The 16,112-nt window shown below is 43.6% G+C and overlaps 1 protein-coding gene across 3 annotated transcripts in view; it reads right to left on the bottom strand.

The window, feature by feature from the left end:
* Positions 1–16,112, bottom strand: part of RSU1 (Ras suppressor protein 1) — a 237,890-nt gene that overhangs the window by 180,147 nt on the left and 41,631 nt on the right. For all 3 annotated transcript variants that reach the window (XM_025396280.1, XM_025396282.1, XM_025396281.1), the window contains one exon: positions 5,050–5,170. In XM_025396280.1, coding sequence (XP_025252065.1) covers positions 5,050–5,170 — 121 coding nt within the window. The remainder of the gene's footprint in view (positions 1–5,049; positions 5,171–16,112) is intronic.

The following is a 16,112-nucleotide window of genomic DNA, read 5'->3' as shown; positions in this document are numbered from 1 at the left end:
CTTGTCTCAAAAAATGAACAAATAATCCAAATCCATAAATACCCAACATGGGACTTAATAAAAACTTCTATGTATTCATGAGACAAGCTCTAGCAACAAACGAGGTGAAACGTTATTCCCAAATAGTTGGGCATGGTGGTCCTGCAGTGAAGTTATCCTAGAAATAATCATCTACATGGGAACCTACGTGGCTTCACATTTTTGGGAAAATAACTCTATGAAATAAATAAACCGAACTTAGAACAGAACTAAACTTTTTTTTATTTATTCAGGTGGTCTAAAATTTTCTCATGTCTTACAATCATCAGAATAAACTTCAAATACTGTAAAAACTTTGAAAGCAAATTCCGATGGAGGGTGCCTTCTGGATCACACATACAAGTGACTTCCCAGCTCCGTTTTGTGATCTCCTGTGTGTATGCTTTCACCCTGGCTCCTTAAAATAAGGAGTCCTCCCTATAACTTGCCTTACTGTGCGAGTATAATTCTATATGCCATTTGAGGACAGAAGTATACTTTAGTGAAACCCATCTTAGCTCCTTTCTCAAAGAACTGGGAGTTTTGTTCAAACTTTGACAACTCCATCTATGTAGCTACGTAATTAAATACAAAAAGCTTTACACAATCAATACAGCACCGACAGCCAAAAATGCAAACAACTCCAAAGAGAACAAGAAGGCAACTAAGATGCATTCATTGAAAAAGAAAAGTTTAGGGCCGGGCGTGGTGGCTCATGCCTGTAATCCCAGCACTTTGGGAGGCCGAGGCGGGCGGATCACCTGAGATCAGGAGTTCGAGACCAGCCTGATCAACGTGGTGAAATGCTATCTCTACTAAAAATACAAAAGTAGCTGTGCGTGGTTGGGTGTGCCTGTAATCCCAGCTACTCGGGAGGCTGAAGCAGAACAATCGTTTGAACCCAGGAGGTGGAGGTTGCAGTGAGCCAAGATCGTGCATTGCACTGGAGCCTGGGCAACAAGACCGAAACTCCATCTCCAAAAAAGAAAAAAAAGAAAAGAAAGAAAAAGAAAAGTGTACGACTCTGTCCTATGGTGCCTCAAACCAAAATGTTATTAGGAAAGTCAAAAAAGAACAAAATCTGACCTTATTATTTTATTCCCAAATCTGTCTCCATCCATTGTATTTTTCAGCCGCCCAACACAGAAATATAGGTATCATTCCATCCCATCAATTACTGTCTGTCAACATTACCGCCTGTACATTTTTCATATAAAATCCCCCCCTGCCTCCACTGCCACTGTCCTAGTTCACATGGGACATGAAGCTCGTGTTCTTACTGGTCTCCTAACCTCTAGTTTACCTCCCTCTACCCTCTTCTCCATACTGATCTTTCACAGGAAAATCTGACCATATCTTCTATCTGCTACTTTGCTATGCAAATTTCTCAATGGTCAGTATAAAATTGGAGCTCGTTTATTTATTTATGTATTTATTTTTGAGATGGAGTCTCACTCTGTCACCTAGGCTGGAGTGCAGCAGTGCAATCTCAGTTCACTGAAACCTCTGCCTCCTGGGTTCAAATGATTCTCCTGCCTCAGCCTCCCAGGTAGAGTAGCTGGGATCACAGGCGTGTGCCACCACACTTAGTTAATTTTTGTATTTTTAGTAGAGATGAGTTTTCACCATGTTGACCAGGCTGTTCTCCAACTCCTGGCCTCAGATGACCTGCCAGCCTCAGTCTCTCAAAGTTCTGGGACTACAGGCATGAGCCACCGCGCCCGAGACGAGCTTGTGTATTTAGCACAGAGCCCTTTCCTTAGCACTTTTGACTCCCTGTCATTATTATAAACATTTATTTGCTTATAGTTGGTTTCCCCAACTGTAATGGAAGCTCCATCAGGGCTGGATAGCCAGTAGCTAGAACAATGCCTGGTACATGGTTGAGAACTTGGTAAATCCTCATTCACTGAACAGCAAACATCCAGGATTCCCTGTCTAGCCTGACCTCTGACCTTACCGCCGCCTGCCTCACACTTTACACTCAACAGCGCCAAAAACTGACAATTCCCAGGCCCCAGGCAGGCAGTGCTGTGAGCGTTTAAATATGTCATTCTCAGCCGGGCGCGGTGGCTCATGCCTGTAATCCCAGCACTTTGGGAGGCCAAGGCGGGCGGATCACAAGGTCGGGAGATGAAGACCATCCTGGCTAACAGGGTGAAACCCCGTCTCTACTAAAAATATAAAAAAATTAGCTGGGCGTGGTGGCGGGCGGCTGTAGTCCCAGCTACTTGGGAGGCTGAGGCAAGAGAATTGCTTGAACCTGGTAGGCGGAGGCTGCAGTGAGCCAAGATCGCATCACTGCATTCCAGCCTTGGCGACAGAGTGAAACGCCATCTCGAAAAAAAAAAATACCATTCGCTCAATCTGAGACACCTTCCTTCGACTTTTTTTTTTTTTTTTAATTTATTTATTATTATTATACTTTAAGTTGTAGGGTACATGTGCATAACGTGCAGGTTTGTTACATATGTATACTTGTGCCATGTTGGTGTGCTGCACTGAACAATGAGATCACTTGGACTCAGGAAGGGAAACATCACACACCGGGACCTTCCTTCGACTTTTAAGTCTGAGAAATTCTCACGCATCGAGTGTCGGCTCCCGTGCTACCTGCTGTGTTCCTGCTCCTGAGAATCTCACCTGCGGACTAAAGTGCTCCCCGTCTTGCTGCTCCCCCTGCCGGTCCACAGTCGCCAGCACATCTGTGACCTCGCTGGTCTGTTCCTGTTTATAGCCAGTCTTGCCCCAGTAGGTAAGGTCAGGGACCATGACCTTCACCTTGGCTCCCCGGTACTAGCAAGATTCCTTACATAGAATAGTCACTTACATAGTCATGGAATCAATGAAAAAGTAAATAAGACGATTATGATGATAACAATAGCTAACTAATACTAGGTACACTTCTCAGTATGTGCCAAGCACTGTTCCTAGTGATTGAGATTTTATATATATACTATGCATACATATATATATTTAATAAATGAAAAAATTAACAGTAAGAGTATACATCTATATGTAGTTTTAGCTTCTTTCTCACATACAAATTAAAGATCAGGATAGAATAGTCTGTAAAACCAAGATATAAATGGAGAATCGTTTCATTTCTGCTTTGCCAGATGGGTATACAGGCTCCAAATTTGTAGGGAGGAAAAAAAAAAACCCATCTCATCTAAAGTGATGTTTCTCCCTCCTTTTAACTTCACTTTCCCTCAGACATAAGAATAAAGGCTGCCCATGGATCTTACAAAGTTGGTCCCTAAGCCCAAGTGAACTTCAAAATAATGTGTCTGACCAAACTCTTTGTGGAAAGAATAAACTAAAAATCACTCCATGAATGAGATTTTTTTCATGACTGCTCCCTATTAAATTGGCAAATACGGCTAGACACAGTGGCTCATGCCTGTAATCCCAGCGCTTTGGGAGGCCGAGGCAGGCAGATCATGAGGTCAAGAGGTTGAGACCATCCTGGCCAACATGGTGAAACCCCATCTCTACTAAAAATACAAAAATTAGCTGGGCATGGTGGCATGTGCCTGTAGTCCCAGCTACTCGGGAGGCTGAGGCAGGAGACTCGCTTGAACCCAGGAGGTGGAGGTTGTAGCGAGCTAAGATCGCTTGACAACAGAGCAAGACTCTGCCTCAAAAAAAAAAAAGGCTGGCAAATACCTGGCCAGCATCTATTGCCACTCCATGTCAATCACTAACTTAACCAGAGCATTTAGTGGCTACAATTTAATGAATATATGACTTTGCATAGAGACTGAAGCATGAATGGTCAGTTTCATCTGATGGCTGCACCAATGAAGATGGAATTCTGATGCCACAGTTCCGGTTGGGGTCTATGGATGTATTCGTCTGTTCTCCCATTGCTATAAGGGAATGCGTGAGGCCGGGCAACTTACAAAAAAAGAGGTTTAACTGACTCATGGTTCTACCGGCTGTATAGGAAGCATGGCAGCAGCTGCTTGTGGGGAAACCTCAGGGAGCTTTTACTCATGGTAGAAGGCAACGCAGGAGCACATATATTACATGGCAGGAGCAGGAGAGCATGAGGGGGGGAGGTGCTACACACTTTTAAACAACCAGATCTCACAATAACTCACTCACTATCATAAGGACAGTACCAAGAGGGGATGGTGCTAACCCATTCACGAGAGCTCCGCCCCCATGATCTAATCACCTCCCACCAGGCCCCACTTCCAACACTAGGGATTACAATTCCACATGAGATTTGGTGGAGACACAGACCCAAACCATATCAATGGAGTCTGAAGGAGCATTTAGACCCAGAACCATGGGGTTCTCTTCCCAGCCTGGCCACTAACCTCAGAGGGGACCAGGAGCCAGGCCCTTAGCCCCTTTGAAAAGGCTTAGCTTCCTCTGTGTACAATGAAAGCACTAAAACCTGCCCTCCCTACCTCACAAATGTTGAGAGGGTCAAGTGCTGCAAAGTAATACACAAAAACAGGTTATCATTATTATTATTTACTGCTCCCTGGTTCTGCAACCTCAGCTGAATCAAAACTCCTGTCCTCACCTTTGCATAAACAAAGACAGAGGATTTTCACCTCTCCGCTACAGAGAATTGCAAAAATGAATGAAGCATCATTAGGGAAAATATTCTTCCCTCCAAGGCACAAAGGTGCTTTGTAAACTATTCCTATTTAACGCGGAGAGAAAAAAAAAAATCAACCATATTACCATTTGTCTGCCAGTTCATGCAATGCAAATAAGTCCCTTCTCGGTCAACAGAACTGAGATAAAATTTTACTGGACACAAAATACAGTAAAAATTTAACTTCCTTATTGTGCCAACAATTAGCTTCTCAATTAGCTCTCAAATACTCACTGATGTAGGCCACCGAAAGGATATATTAAAACAATAAAATTTGTTTGAGACCCAAAACATAAAAAGAAATTAGAGATCCATTTCTGTGCAATAATATAAAAATAATTCCTCCCCTGGCCCTACCCGGCACACCCCTTCCACTCTCTCCCTCTCCGCCTCTTCCCTCCACTGATACTCACCCGAGGTTCAGGTGTTTGAGTTTCTGAAGGCTGCTGATCTGTGTGGGCAGCTCTTCGATCTGGTTATTAAAAAAGTTGAGCACTTCCAAATTCTTCAGTTCTGCGATGTTGGGTGGCACCGCTATGGAAACAAAAATGCTGAGTGTGAATCTGGGGACGGAACTCCTAGAAAGGGACAGCAGCGGCACGTTTTGTTTTTCTTTCAAAGCAAAGAAAGATTATAAGTCCAAAAGGACCATCGAATTCACCTACCGGTCTTATTTATTTTGTACAGGTTTTTCATAAGCAGTCGCTCACTTCTGAGTGGCCGCTGAAATGCTTCTTTGTATCTGATTAGCTAAGTGCCTGGCATAGTTTGCTTCAGATGGACAATGACGGGGGCAACAGAGCCAAGATGCACAAAAGAGAATTTCTGTACCATAAACAGCCTATAAAAATACTGTGAAGCATACATACTTATGGTTGTCACATAGGATCTTATAAGTGCAACTGTTGTTGTTTTTTTTCCTTTCAGTTTTCTTGCATTGCCACCAGAAGTAAGATGGCGACCTCCAAATCCTTTCTGGGGTGGGGTACATTGAAGTTGCTTAAATAACCCAGTATCTGAAGGGCTGTCCTCTTAACATTGCATTAATAACAATATAAGCTCAATTTTAAATGATGAAATATTCAACCTCCCTAGTTTCTGATTTTGGCCTCTGGAGTAATGTAGTTTGATCAATAACACACACACACATACAGACACACACATACATACACATACACACACACAAAGGTTACATCAGATTAGCAACAGATCAATACGCTGGTATTATATAGAAATACAAAAAGTCAACTCAGTAGCATGCTATGAATTCCAGTATGCAGATCCAAGATGAAAATCAGCCACTAGGGATCTGAAAGGTTCTTCCTTCCCTAGCATATATACACTTGAAAATACAAATGTAAAAGCCAAAGGCATCTTCATCTCAAAAGCACAAACTACAAATTGGTAGCAGAAGGAGTTTCCATAGACTGTAATTCATCTATCCCATTTGCTATTCAGTCTTTCCAGAAACATTTCTGTGGGTGATAAGCTTGGCCATGGTTCACATAAACTCTGATACCAAGACTATCCAGGTAACTAAGAACATGAACAGGGGCCTGGAGCCCAGCCCAGTGATGTCTCTTATCAGTCAGTTTACTTCCTATCCTCATCTGCTTCCTCCAGGGGTGCCCCAGGAGGCCGGGAAACTAACCTGCTTCCTGCAGTCAGACCTAAACTCAGACCCAGGAGCACCCGTGATTTGAACCACCACAAAGGTGTGTGTAAAATGCCAAATGTACATTTAAAATATTTAAGCAGTTAGCCATTTCAAGAAGACTAGTTGATAACTCCCAGGGGAATAAAAGTATAAGGACAGGCACTTTGCTTATTTCTGAAATGTCTAAGGTATCGCCGGCTATTCTTTTAGAGGTAAGGCTTGGTGAAAGGTAAAAGAGATGCTTTCACTGGAAGAAGGGACTGTGAAGAATACAGATTACTGTGAACTGGGGCACATGGGCAGGGAGCAGTGGTCTAGTGAGCAGCCCCTGGGTGAGCTCCTGAAGTGGCTGCTGAGAAAAGAACAGGTTTTCATCAGGTAATCTAGACAGCTCGAAGTTCCTCCAGAACCCTCCCTCTTGGATACCTGCAGGAATGCAAACGAACCCTACCTGTGCAAATGTACATTCTTTCTTAGGTGCACAGTCCATGGAACACTTCTGTGCAAATGAATGGTATTCACTGTGTGTAAGCAATTACCAAGAAAATCACCGGGGCCAGGGGCAGTGGCTCACACCTGTAACCCAGCACTTTAGGAGGCCGAGGTGGGTGGATTACCTGAGGTCAGAAGTTCAAGACTAGCCTGACCAACATGGTGAAACTCCGACTCTACTAAAAATACAAAAATTAGCTGAGCATGGTGGCAGACACCTGTAATCCCAGCTACTCGGGAAGCTGAGGCAGGAGAATCGCTTGAACCTGGGAGGCAGAGGTTGCAGTGAGCCAAGATCATGCCATTACACTCCAGCCTAGGTGACAAGAGTGAAACTCTATCTAGAGAAGAGAAGAGAAGACTGGCCTGGCACAGTAGCTCACTCCTGTAATCCCAGCACTTTGGGAGGCCGAGGCAGGAGGATCACCTGAGGTCAGGAGTTTGAGACCAGCCTGGCCGACATGGTGAAACCCCATCTCTACAAAAAATAAATAAATAAATAAATAAATAAATAAATAGCTGGGCATGGTGGCGCACGCCTATAGTCACAGCTACTCGGGAAGCTGAGGCAGGAGAATCGCTTGAACCTGGGAGGCAGAGGTTGCAGTGAGCTGAGATCACGCCATTACACTCCAGCCTGGGCAACAACAGTGAAACTCTATGTCAAAAAAAAAAAAAAAAGAAAAGAAAATCACCAGGCTGTGCCTTCTGGGTCACTGAGATGTCATCTTCTCCCCTGAGATCATGAAGTATATACAGTACAGCTGCCCATAGACCTCATCCCTCCCCTGTCCACCCTCCAGCTACCACTAAGCCTTCATCTGATTAGTTCGAAGACCACATTCATCTGATTAGTTTGAAGAGCAATAACGAAAGTTAGTGAAACCAGGAGAAAATGATGATCTCAATTTAGCCACAAACCAAGAATAATGCAGCCAGAATTACTGCTGTCTTCCCGAAGTTACTCTGCCAATGCAATTAAATGCTGGTCTAAAGGTATCGCCTTTTTGACAGGATGAGAGATTATTTCACTCTCCTTGCTAAATCAGTCCAATTTAAAACCACAAATTATGCTAAATGTGATTTAGGGCTTTGTTTTGTGAACGCAAACAATAACCCCATATTCAATTTACAAAACCTCTCCCAGCCTTTGGTGAGCATGTGAATTTTTTGTTTAAGACTCCATTCAAGCTAGGTGAGGAAAAAAAATAATACACAGCTAATAATTTCCCTAAATATACAGAAATTTTTTTAACCGCCAGCCACAGTGAAAATCTAAAGAAATTAACATGCAGACCCTTCTGGATGGGATGGTATTCACTCTTTGAACCAATATTTAGAGAATGCTGATTAGGTGCACAGTGCCATACTTTGCACACACAGCATCTCAATACTCCGGGGATAAAGTAGGAGAGGCATGTTATTTAAACAAAGTAAGTTACAAAAGACACAGTATCAAAGTCAATCAACTGAAACAGGCCTAGTGCTTGGAAAATAAACTACTCGCAACCAAACTCTCCAGAAAAAATAACCCAGTTAGCAATACGAATTGTGCCATGACTAAATCCTATACATACAGGGCAGGAACAATTTTAGCTATTCCAAAAAGACCACTGCAATATTTTACCAATATATTCTATTGGAATTTTCTAGATATCTACAGGACGCATGAGCAAGAAGCATTTTAAAACCTAATAGTGTGCATCAGTATATTTCTTATGTCTTTGAAAGGACCCTTTTTCATCAATCTGTCCAGCTTCTGATCTATGACCCCAGCTGACCTATGACACCAAAGGAACTAAAGAGTAACATGGTCCCTGACCCTACAGTGCTGTGTGTGCCCTCACTCAACTCATAACCTCTCTGGGCCTCCATAAAATAAGAAGGCTAGATTATGACCATTTCCCAGGTCTCTTCCACCTCGTGTTAACATTCTAGGATTCTAAGAGGAGATGGATTATGAAAATCAATGATATGGCTTTAAATAATTCAACAAATGGGGCCCACAATTAGGAAGCTTAGTCATGTAGAACTTTGCTTCTGACAGAGAATTGAGTATCATTTTCTGCCTAGCCAAAGATGGTTGCTTTAATTTTGAGACTTCAGTTGCCAGGTTTGGGGGAACAGTCCCAAAGAACTCAGATATCCCCTGGCTCCTCAATGTCACATTTCACTCTAGCCGCAGGGTCACAGGACTGCTGGGGATGCTCTCGTCCCAGAGCCTCTGCTGGTGTTTTGGAAAGGTGACAAGGATGTGGTCACATCACCCCAGAGACTAATCTCAAAGTTTCTTCTGGGCTTTGCAGCAGTTCCGCCTAACACACCCGCCATGACCTTTTTTCCTTCAGGTCCTCCCAAACTGAAGAACCCGAATGTGATTCAAAAGTTTTGTCCATCTCATGTGCAAGCCCAGACTTGGCAATTCAGCACCCCCATCTCCACCAGCACAGTTTCTGGAAGGTTCCACAAGCAGCCCAAAGTGCCCAAAGGGCTCATTCACTTCTCCTTTGCCGGAAGCACCTCCACTTTGCCGGACAGGCTGGAGAAACCAAAGTCCATCTGTGCGAAATACTGACACCCCTTCCTGAGCAACAGTTTTACTCCTAAAAGGACATATATCTACTGTCATCAGTTATATCTGCAACAGGCATGAGCCACCCAGCACTGCACCATTGATGCATATTCACAAAATCAACAATCAATCAGCTCAAGAATAGGCTTCCCCCAACCGGCCAGCAGCCCGCAAACTGTCTGCCCTCCACAGGAAGAATCAAGATCACCTATGTTGTAACAATCGCAGTTTCAATCCTGTTGAATTGAGTAAGGAAGATTCTGCTCTATGATCTACAATTAATAATTCCACAACTAACAACTTAAAGCATTTTAGGAGTTTACACAATAATAATTAGCCGGGTATGTTCTGGGGCTGGGCTATCTGATGGACAGCCACTAGCTATATGCAGCTGTTTGAATTTAAACTTAGATTAATCAAAATTAAATAAAATGATGAATGCTACTGTTGGTCATAGCAGCCCCATTTCAAGAGCTCGACAGCCACATGTGGTGGCTAGTGGCTCCACTACTGCACGGCAGGGATATTGACTGTTTCCATCACTACAGAACGTTCTGTTACACAGCCCTGCCCGATGGCAGTGGCTCTCAAACCACAGAGACATCAGAATCACCGGAGGGCTTGTTAAAACACAGATGGAGGGGTATCCCGGAGTTTCTGATTCAGTAGGTCTGGGGTAAAGCCTGAGACTCTGAATTTCCAACAACTTCCCAGGGGATGCTGATGTTGCTAGTCTGGGAACCGTATTTTGGCTCAGAAAACTTTCAATTCATTGGCAGCATCACCATTATCAATCCAACACATACATCCCTTACCCCATGCGATAATGCAGTGAGTATAATCATCAATCTGATCCAAATGAAGATGCCTCTTGAGCCTGGGGATTGATGACAAGTGAAACAAATGATACTCTAAGTAGCTAACACGTTCAACGTGGGTGCCAGCATCAAACTTCTGCCTCCTCACACAGGATTTTATGGTGAGATCAGTATTAAGATGGACAACTCTCCAGAGGAGAAAAGCCTTGAATTCCCTGGCACACTGAATTAAGTCACTCAGTGGCAAATTCATCATGACCAAGGGTAGTCACACAAAGAGATGTCACCTGGTCTACTGCTCGGCTTCAAAACACTGAGCCCTAACGGCAGGATGCTGGGTGGTACAGACAGCACCAGACAGATCAGGGTGCAGCTGATTTGGGGGCTTTTTGAGCAAAAGCATCTTGTGGCCCTTGAGGCAAAAAAACAAAGCGGTAAGGAGCGACAGACTCTGGGAGCAGCAGGCACCACGCAAAAACATACGGACAGGAGCTCTGCCTGGGTGCAGCCCACGGGAGGGTCAGGGGTCACACTTTGGTCTTTAGAGCCATATGGTTACCAGCGACAGCCAGGTCCTCTTCAGCTCCAGAAGGGCAGCACTAGACCCTGCACCATGCTAACGCACACCCACGGCTGCCGGGAAACCAGAAGCTGCTCCGAACACATGGCGCTTTCCATCCGCACCGCAGGCATGAAATCTGGAGGTGACCTCCACCCACCATCTCCACCAAACTTCTGGGGAGTTGGGGGCTGCACTACACCCAATTGTTTTTGCAGAAGCACCAAAGGACGTTTTTAGAGCTGGTGATTCCTGAGCTAGGGCTGGCCCAGGGCATGAAAGCCAAGGGACCCAGCCTCTTGGAAAGAAGTAAACAGATAGCTCAACCTCTGCCTCCAGTGACGGACTGTGAATTACAGCAAGGGAAGAAGAGGAGGACTTTGGGCAGATACTTCGTGTGAGGCAACTGCTGACAGCCAGGACCAGGACGGCAGGTGGCAAAGGGGCACACCCACCCTTGTGCTGCAATGGAGGCAACACTACTGTCTCGTGCCCATTTCCAGGATGCAAAAGTGCCACCCACCCTCAGGCCAAAGAGTCCCCAAACAAACCACATAGCATGAGTTACAGCAAAATGAAACCGAGTAGCATTGCTTCTAAAAACCTGACATATTGCTATTTAAAAAAAAAAAAAAAAAAAGGTTTTTGTCTGTTGTTATAACAAATGAAAATGCCTGGGCAGATGTTCACAATGTCATATATTTCTACAGCTTTTTTTTTTTTTTATAAAGCATAGAAGAACAGAGGATGGTAGAGGATATTAAAACTAGCTTGTAAGATAACTTAGCATATTACATTACTACAACCAAGTTACTAGAAAAATTACTAAAAACTTCCTTGCCCCAGCATTAGATGAATATGATACCGAAAAACAAGTGCCCCCCTTTGGCCTGAATGAAGCAAGGGAGGAAAAAAACCAAATTAGCAGAAACTCGTTGAAATATGATTTGGGGCATCCATGGTCAAAGTAAAAGCACAGCCTTTTTAATCTCTAGCCATAATAACTGGAGAACATGAGTCCATTCATAGCACAGAGGTGGCGTCTAGACTAATTATATACATGCCGATTCTTTCAGCAAATCATAGTTCTCAATGCCATTTTAATAGTTACACATAAAGAAGAATCTTCTCACTCTCGCGTAGGAATAATTACACTTCAGCACTTTACATGCAAAAAAAAAGGTCATTTGCAGTTATAGTGATTAATTACCTTTGTTTTCTGGCCCAAAACACAAGGTGGATGATAATGAACTAATTACATATGACCATAAGAGTTTGATGTTCAAAAGTATACTAATGATAACTGGCTTCACAGATTTTATGGGACTTCCCCCAAAGCAGCTATTAAAGCAGTGAATTACAGTAGTTCTAGGTTATTTAAAAACATAAAGTTTATGAAACAGTAAAGCAAATTCTCATTTAAAAGGTTCTACATGTTCCTCAAGGTAAACATAAAATAGCAAAATATCTAAGCATCTACCCCAAGAAAGGCCAACGTCCTCCAAATATTATTGGCTTTATAAATAACAATGGTAATGTACTTTTGGTTAATAAACAACAAGTATTTACTGAGGACCTGTGCTCCAAAGCACATGTTCAGTCTATACTATTATGAGCCGCCTCAGGATTCTATAGCCTAAGTCATTTTAGGAAACAAAAGTATCCCCTGGCTTAACTCACCGCAACACAATGGTCCTACTCTTTCAGCAGCAATGTGAAAAATCAGTTACATGAAAATTAGAGGAAAAAAGGTATAAGCAAGTAATAAGGTCGATTTTAGAGTATAAAACCAAACATGCAAAAATGTATGTTCCTGAGCTATAAAAAGTGTGTATGCATGACCAAACAAATTTCCTAAAAAGCTGACAAGCATGGATTTCTTCTCCTCTGGGGATATAAAAATTAGTTAATGCCTGAATCTTGTGTTAACTCCCAAAGCATCTTCAGGAGGACGTACGAACTCTGAATTCTTGCAGGAACACCGCTTCTAAATTGCACTCCAGTTCTGATGTGCTACCCCTCCAGCAAAGCCATACATCAATAAAGAGCTTTAACTGGGGAGCTGGGAGGGAGAAGCAGCGCTGAGAGGAAAGCAAATGGCATTCAGTGGCCTGGGGAGGAAGTGACATCCAATGAAGGGTAAGAAAAGGAAGGGCAGGAAAAATGCCCAGGAAATTCCAAAACACTGGGAAGACAGAGAAGGAGAATATGGAAAAAACAAAAAAAAACAAAAAAAACTTCAATCCATCAGTGGAGAAAAGCAAGCTCAGTATTATAAAAGGAGTGCTCTAGGCTCTTTTAGATGAGTACATGCCTTTACTATGTATAATATAAATGAATGTATATCTACACATAAGCCTAGATTATTAACATTACAAGGTAGACAGTAAGCAAGTCACATTCTATCTCGCACGCTCTTACATGCACACAGGAAAAGCACGTTTTGCCATTAGTTTCTGTCTTCTTTTACAATTAAGAATTAATCTAGGCTGGATGCAGTGGCTCACACCTGTAATCCCAGCACTTTGGGAGGCTGAGGTGGGTGGATTGCTTGAGCCCAGGAGTTTCAGACCAGCCTGGGTAACAGGGCAAAATCCCACCTCTACAAAAAATTAGCTTGGTATGGTGATGCATGCCTGTAGTCCTAGCTACTCAGGAGGCTGAGGTGGGAAGATCACATGAGCCTGGAGGTTAAGGCTGCAGTGAGCCAAGATTGCACCACTGCACTCCAGCCTGGGCGACAAAGTGAGACCCTGTCTCAAAAATAAATAGATAAATAAATACATAAACAACAACAACAACAACAAACACCAGAATTAATCCATCAAGAGGCCACAACTGGACTGCTTCTCTTCCTACCGGACCTTATGTTTGGGGTCACTGCATGAAGAGGGCAAGAAGGGGAGGGGAAGGAAGAGGCCCAGGGCTAGGAAAATCCACCAAATTCACATGGGAGCTTTGATCACTCCCTGCGAACTAACACAGCTATGGCTTTTAACCTTAGGAATTCTCCCTGTTCTGCTATTGGAACGAGTAAGGATCCAGAGCCACAGGAATGCTTCGTCCATGGAGCGCCTAGATTGACCTGATGGGACATCAAGCGCACACACATCACTTGCAGAGGTAGCAGGGGACACGGCGGAGCAGCCACTTGGAAGCCGTACAGAAAGCTCCATCGCCCCCTTGTTTTGGTCACTTAACCACTTTACACCTGTCTCCTCCAAGTGATACAGAGTGGGGGGGCTCAATAAACTCACTCTTTCCTCTTTCACTTCCTGCTGCAGTTATCACATAGGTGTTGTTCTTGATGGTCCCACAGGCTGTGGGGCGCCTGGTATTTCTTTCCACACAGTGCTGGTTCAGCTGGATTTGAAAAGGAGGGCTTCACAGAGAAACATGAGTATTCATCTCAACTTTCTGAAGGATAAGCCAAATTCAGAGACAGGGGTAGGAACATCAGTTTTTTAAAAAAAAAAAATCAGGAGACTAGAACAAAGAATAGATAGGCAGGGGAAAAAAAGCTAAAGAAACAGCAAAAAAATTAGACAAAAGAAGGTTCAGACTGAAAACAGCAAAACGCAAGGTCAGTGAGTTTGTTAACTGGTTATCAATTGTATTTGAGCGGTTTTGGCCTGCGATGCTGACGAACAGAAAGAAAAATGGAAATGGGAAGGGTATTCCGTTAAAAAAAAAATGTGCACATGCCCACACGCACGTTCTGTTCAAGCCTGGGAGCTCCAGGATTACAAATTCTTATTTAACAAAATGTAAATTTGAGTAGAGTAATAAGGTGGCACTTTACATTTTTTAAGAAGCCATCAAGAATGAGTTCTGTGATGCATTAAAAATCATCTGAAGTTTTATACAAATCTCCAAGAAGCATCTCCTTTAAGAAAGAGCATCACTAGGCCGAGGCAGGCAGATTGCTTGAGGCCAGGAGTTCAAGACCAGCCTGGCCAATGGGGTGAAACCCGTCTCTACTAAGAACAAAACCTAGCTGGGCGTGGCAGTGCACACCTGTAGTCCCAGCTACTAGGGAGGCTGAGGCAGAAGAATCGCTTGAATCTGGGAGATGGAGGTTGCAGTGAGCCAAAATCACGCCACCGCATTCCAACCTGGGTGACAGAGTGAGACCCTGTCTCAAACAAACAAACAAAAAAATAATACCACTATGTCCACACTGCATGCAAACATACTAGTGTTATCTTCATCCGATTCTGGAGTTTCTAAATCTGAGCTCCGTGGACCTCTAAAGAATTTACGGATGAACACAATGGGATCCACAGGCCTCTGGTGAAACTACAACCATCACATGCACTTCTCTACGGATCAGGGTTGTAGTTTTCGCTCTATTATTTAAAAAGATCAGTGACTTACGAAAAGTTACGAAGGCTGGGCACAGGGGCTCACAGTGGCCTATATTTCCGGTACTTTTGGAGGGCAAGGCAGGAGGATCTCTTAAGGCCAGGAGTTTGAGTCCAGCCTGGGCAAATTAGCCAGGCGTGGTGGTGCACATCCATCTAGGAGGCTCGCTTGAGCCCAGGAGTTTCAGGTTACAGCGAGTTAGGATTGTGCCAGTGTACTCCAGCCTGGGTGATAAAAACACTACCTCTAAAAAATAAAAACCTAAAGAGAAGAGATGCTCTACAAGAATGTATGTACCTAAGTATCGCACCTCTTAGTATATCTCCTCTATCATTCTGCACACATACTCCCATGTACACACACACCAAGTGATTTAGGAGAGAGCGCATCAACTGAAAATCTATGTAGAATATTTTGCTGTTAAATCAATTCTGTTTGATAGACATTCTATCATCAATACCAAAAGAAACCTTTTTCAGGAGCAGCCCCACACATGGGCTAATTATGAGTTGGAAAGTGACAGGCTTACACTCCCCCGTCTTATTTTCTCCACAGCCTGCCACCGTGCTCAAGTTCTCACGATTGGCGTGGTTCCATTTAAAAATATATTGTGGAGGAATTCACATGTTAGCCAGCTTCCACTTAGCACAGAACAGGACCTCAAGAAAAAGGATTCTGGAACAGGTACATTTTGGTTGGTAGGCCTGACAACAAAGAGAACAGGGGTGGGGGGTGGCCACAGTCTACAAGCTGAGGACAGATAAGATGCCATTGGGAAGACATTTCTTCGACTTCATTCGCTGGCCTTGGCCGCACTGGTCCCGGGTCCCTGGGTCAACAGACCCTCCCATAGGATGATCTCAGGCGCTCACTCAATAAAGCCAAAAACAGCAACGCATGCCCAACTGCCAGTCATTTTTTCATGGTAACCTGACTACCGGTACCATCAGATAGACACTGTTTAATTAATAGCTGTTGGATTCAAAGATACTATGCAAATTTTTTTTTAACTC

This window comes from Theropithecus gelada, chromosome 9 (assembly GCF_003255815.1).
Source record: "Theropithecus gelada isolate Dixy chromosome 9, Tgel_1.0, whole genome shotgun sequence".
In the NCBI taxonomy this organism is placed as follows: domain Eukaryota; kingdom Metazoa; phylum Chordata; class Mammalia; order Primates; family Cercopithecidae; genus Theropithecus; species Theropithecus gelada.
This window is presented reverse-complemented; position numbering and strand designations above follow the sequence as displayed.